Source organism: Gekko japonicus, unplaced genomic scaffold (assembly GCF_001447785.1).
Source record: "Gekko japonicus isolate JY-2015 unplaced genomic scaffold, Gekko_japonicus_V1.1 scaffold2017, whole genome shotgun sequence".
Taxonomy (NCBI): domain Eukaryota; kingdom Metazoa; phylum Chordata; class Lepidosauria; order Squamata; family Gekkonidae; genus Gekko; species Gekko japonicus.
In genome coordinates this window covers 150,719-155,735 of record NW_015163662.1, presented here as the reverse complement: position 1 = coordinate 155,735, position 5,017 = coordinate 150,719, and the positions used below count along the sequence as shown (strand labels likewise).

The window sequence follows — 5,017 nt, the reverse complement described above, 5'->3', positions numbered from 1 at the left end:
TTTGATATTTTAAAAAAGCCTATTTTTTATAGTTTAACAAGATTTTAAAAAGAGTATTCATGCCTCCACCTCTGACCCAAGGTACAAGTGGGACAACCAAGCAAGGGTAATCACGTTGCCGGAGGCCCACAGAGCCGGCACAGAAAACGAGCATTCGCTTCTGTCAGACGGGAAGAACTGCCTCTTCCCAAAGTCTTCAGATCTTTCCATAGAGTCTGACATCCAAACAGATGTTGTGTTTATTGTAAACCTCTCGATAGAAGGTTCTGTTCACCATCCACACCAAACCATTTATTAACATTGATGATGCTTGCAAGGTACCACAAACCCTCTGATTAAGAAAATGCCACTTGAAACAAGCGCTGATGCCTGCAATGAAATCTTAAGGGTCCTGCACATTTCTGATTTGGCTACAAATTGTAATACAAACAGAAGAACAGGAGGAAGATGAATTAGACTTTCTTTTTTGAGGTTTCATTCTGCGCTCATTTATGCAGGGCCAACCATCAAAAATAATGTTGCTTTTTATAGAGGGACTGCATTCCATTAAAGCTGCAAGGAAAGTGATCCCGTTCCAGCTGCCCTGTCACCCATCCAGCTCCGTTTCTTGACTCCAGATGCAAGATTTCATTCCACCAAAAGCTGCACACTGTCAGTCTGCTTCTGTGGCTGCTGCTGTTGGTCATACTTTCTGGCTAGAGAAAAAATGGATTTAGAAGCGTCACTCACCTGGCAGAAGGCAGTGTGGAGCTATTTTAATAGCAACAAATGATTTAATGCAAGCCTGTTTTGGTCTGCTAGGTAACAGGAGGAAGGATAGGTTTCATGCTTGTTGAAACAATTTTCATTTCACAATGCTTGGAATCAAAATTTGCCTCCAATTACAAGAGCTAAATGTCCATTTTTATTAATGAAAACACCTCATTTAGTGATTTTTAAGTAATTGTGCCAGTGGGTATAAACCCAAGTAATGCGCTAACAGGACAGGTAGAAATAAGTTGCAAAGTCTTATCAGGACCCATTAACCAAGCTGGACACTATGGCTGCACATATAATCTGCAACTGTGCCCCTTGTCTTTTGCAAAGCCATTGGGGCCTGTGTTGGATGACTAACACAACAATCTTAAGGAGGTCTTTTTAGTGGGGCTCAGTCCCCGGAAAACTTTATTAGAATTGCACCATCAATGGCCACAAGGTAGCTCCTACAGGGCTGCTGCAAATCCCAGGTTGTTACTAGGGATGTGCATTTCGGAATCCCGAACCGAAAAAAACCCAAAAAAATTGCTTTTCGGGTTTTTTCGGCTTTCGGGATCCCGAAATGGCAATCTGAGCGCTTGTCTGAAAGCCGGGAAAAAAATCCTGAAAAAATTCGGGATTTTTTTGGCATTTTTCGGCATTGCCAAAAAACGGCTTTTTGCTCTTTAAACTTTAAAGGGCGGCCGGGAAACCCGGTTTTCCCGCCGTTTCCCCCTTTCCCGCGTCTAGCTCCTGTTTTCAGGAGGGAGGGGGGAAGAGGGGACCCAGAACAGCCATCACTGTGAATATCTAGTCTCCCTCTCCCCAAGGTCCATAAGAAACAATGTTGCCAAATTGCCGCCGAATTTCGGCGGCAAACCGGCAATAAACACTGCAGCAAGCTGATCTGGGGGGCACCTGTTTGGGGGCCCATAAAATTGGACCCCCTGGTCCAATCCTCTTGAAACTTGGTGGGTATGTTGGGGAGAGGTTCCAGTAAGCACCCTCCAGGTTTGGAGCCTCTACCCCAAACCCCCTCCCCCCAGCCCCCAGCAAAGTTTCAAGAGGATTTTTGCCATTGACTTCAATGGCCCCATTGGTTATAATGGACCCGAATTCCGAAAATTTTCGGATATCTATGCTTTACCGATATAGATATTCGGGTTTTTTGGGTTTCCCAAAAAAAATTGGGTCCAATAAACCCGAATCCGAATTTTACCAATTTTTTTTTTTGCACACCCCTAGTTGTTACAGCCTAAAGCAGTGGTGGCGAACCTATGACACAGGTGCCAGAGGTGGCACTCAGAGCCCTCTCCATGGGCACACGTGCCATCGCCCCAGCCAGGCCCAGACTGTCATTAAAGTGTCGAATTCTCTGCCAAATAATTTTAAGTAAATAAAAGCATTTGGGATTGCTTTCCTTACTTTGTCTGGATCATCTAAGTTAATATATGAGTTGTTTTTTTCTAAAATAAAACCTCAGTATTCAGGTTAAATTGCCGTGTTGGCACTTTGTGATAAATAAGTGAGTTTTGGGTCACAGTTTGGGCACTCGGTCTCTAAAAGGTTCGCCATCACTGGTCTAAAGAAATCCATACACAACATTCCAGCAGAACGTGTCTGCTAAAGTCTGGTTTAATTTTCAGTGGCTGGCTTGGAATGAATCTTTGGCTGGTATTTCACTTCGGCAGATTCTGTTCATCACTGATAGGAAGGCTCCTGTCTCGCGAGATGCATGTCAAAAAGCAGCTTCTACTCCTGACTGGACTCCCATCTCCGGGACACGGTAAGCAAGAGAACAAACTGCCCCGAGAACACAGGAAGCAGAGAACAGAGACCCTGTGTGCCCTGGAAGTCTGCTGAGTGTGGAGAGGGGGGCCAGTCTCAGAGGCGCTGCACTCCAGACGAACTGGGCTGGATCTAGGTGCCATTCACTGCCTTTGACAGAGGAGGGGTGGGCAATCTTTGGCCAATGCTTCCCTGTCATTGCAGATGTGTACTTTGCCCCTGCGTTGCTTGTGAGGGCTCCCCTTGGCCCCCAGGAGCATTTTGAGTGGCTCAGTGGGCTGCAGCAGGAAGCGTCACCACATCAAACCAAAGGGCAACTTTTGGGACACTTGGATGCTCCTTGTTGCATATCCACCGGCATCACCTGTTCTGCACTATGACAGCTTCAAAGCCCTCATCCCATCTGTACCGCTTTGTAATACATAGTACAAGAAGACCGCTGAACTTGCATGCTCTAGGTTACATTCAGACCCTCCCCCACCATCTTAAATCTTAAACGTTGCCATAAATCCATGCTGTGGTAATTTTAGATACTGCTATTCAGACTCTAGGATGAGTCTAAGTCAGAGTTAATGCCAAATATGCACCTCGGCCAGATATTTTGGTTCTTCAGGAACAAACCCATACTTACCAATAGAGTACATCTCTAATTGTTGTCGGAGACGAATTTTTTTCACACTGTCATAAAAGTTTGGCTCAGATGGTATCTCTACAGTTGGAGGTAGCGTAAAAATTCTCATTATCTTCCTTTTATTTCTGAAATCAAAAGTATAAGCAAAATAAATCCAAACAGAGCACTCTCCCCGTTGCGAGGGTCTTCACTGCTGAACGGGTACCCTGGCCAGAGCACCAAGCAGCTGGGCCAGAGGTGGTCGCAGGCAAGCCTAAGGGTACTTCCGGCCTCTTCGGGCACCAAGTCCCATCCTGCTGCAATGTAGAAGCCCGGCAGCCAAAGGCTGGCCCCGAGGACAGGCCACAAGACGCCATTGTGGCTCCACAACAGCATCTGCCTGGGAGCTCCAAGAGCAAAAGGAGGTTAGAACACAGCTGAAATCAAGCCTCCTCTCTGGCACGGGCCTGAACGAAACCTCTCGGCCTTGCTCCACGTTTAACACGCAGATAATATCACTAGGCTCTCTTACTGGTGGACTGTAAGGATGCTGAGCAGTGACAGTGGAATCACAGAGTTATACCCTTCCAAGTCCACTGGAGTCAACAGGCTAAGAAGGGTGAAACACCACTTAGGACTACTGTGACAACCCCTTAACTGGGGAGGTCTGGGTTTACTTTAAAATGTTCTTTCTGTTTTGTTTTTACTCTATATATCCAGCTGCCACCAGGAAATTTTAAAAGGATTTCCAAACCTTTATGCTTTCTCTATTTCTGGGTAGGTATGTCGAGGGTTTTAGGCGTTCACGAGGGTCTGTGTGTTTCCTGGGAAGAATTTCTTTCGGAACTGGTATCTATATATCTAATAGCCAAGTCACCCCCTGGTGTGCGGATACTTATTTCCGCACATCGGGGGCAACTGGAGGGGAGGGAGTTTTGTGCACACGTGGGGCGGTCCCCAGGTGTGCACAAAAATCAGAAACCCTGTAAAAAATATCGGGGGGATGTTTAAATCCCCCTGAAACTGACAGAGCGTCCCCTGCACATGCGCAGGGAACGCTCTGCAGCCGGCCTCCCACCGCCGCCGCGGAGGGGGGGGAAGAGAGCAGGCCGGGATGGGGGTGGGGGAGAGAGCAGCGAGGGCTGAGCGGCCCTCACTTAGGTGATGGAATGGGGGGGGAAGAGTAGAGAGGGCCGAGAGGAAAGCTGCTCGGCCCTCGCTTCGGTGCCGGGATGGGGGGGGGAAGAGAGCAGCGAGGAGCCTGGGGGGAAGGCAATGGGGGGAAGATGGGGGGTACTTACCTCCTCCTGCTGCTTCCTCCTCTGCCTCCCCCCCCCGCGAGTATCGCGGGTCCGCCCCTTGTCTTAAATAAAATTAGATTTATTTGATATTTCACACACTTTTCCCTCTTACTGACAGGGATCTGGGCATGTCACTTTGTAACAATATTTTCCTTAGGCCATATACGGTTACTGTTTCTTTATGCTTCAACTTTTCATAACACACACACAAGACTTCTCTCTCTCAGACCTTAAAACGAACAAACTGCTTAACTCTTTTACTACACAGAACCAAATTATCCCACACAGGGATGAGTCTCCTTCCACTCATACATAGCTTAACTGACTTCACAACTGTCATCTCACTGTCTTAACTGTAACTCTTGACTGACATATCTGCTCATCCACACAGAATCATTTCCAAAACCCCTCCCCCTCTCTGTCACTCACCAATCACACCACTTGCTTGTTTCCACTACTCTAGACTTTCATACAGCCATGCATCCAAACTTTTAAAGACACACACACACACAGTTAAACATGAAATCATTACAACTACATATTCAAGGACTACATAAATGTCCTTATAGCCCACCTATATACT

The 5,017-nt window shown here is 46.8% G+C and overlaps 1 protein-coding gene across 1 annotated transcript; it reads right to left on the bottom strand.

Moving 5' to 3' along the window:
• Positions 1-246: 246 nt before the first annotated feature.
• On the bottom strand, positions 247-3,510 carry SMIM19 (small integral membrane protein 19). Its single transcript, XM_015407729.1, has 3 exons — positions 3,425-3,510; positions 3,155-3,339; positions 247-695 (listed from the first exon to the last, which is right to left on the bottom strand). The coding sequence occupies exons 1-3, from the start codon at positions 3,508-3,510 to the stop codon at positions 628-630; spliced, it is 339 nt and encodes a 112-aa protein (XP_015263215.1). The 3' UTR covers positions 247-627.
• Positions 3,511-5,017: the final 1,507 nt, after the last annotated feature.

Bases quoted from the DNA above. Each gene is read 5' to 3' on its own strand.
- SMIM19 (XM_015407729.1), bottom strand. From the start codon at position 3,510: ATGGCGTCTTGTGGCCTGTCCTCGGGGCCAGCCTTTGGCTGCCGGGCT. The intron at 3,340-3,424 runs GCCGGAAGTACC...TCAGCAGTGAAG, and splicing joins GGGACTTGGTGCCCGAAGAG to ACCCTCGCAACGGGGAGAGT. The intron at 696-3,154 runs GTAAGTATGGGT...TTTTTTCTCTAG, and splicing joins ATTAGAGATGTACTCTATTG to CCAGAAAGTATGACCAACAG.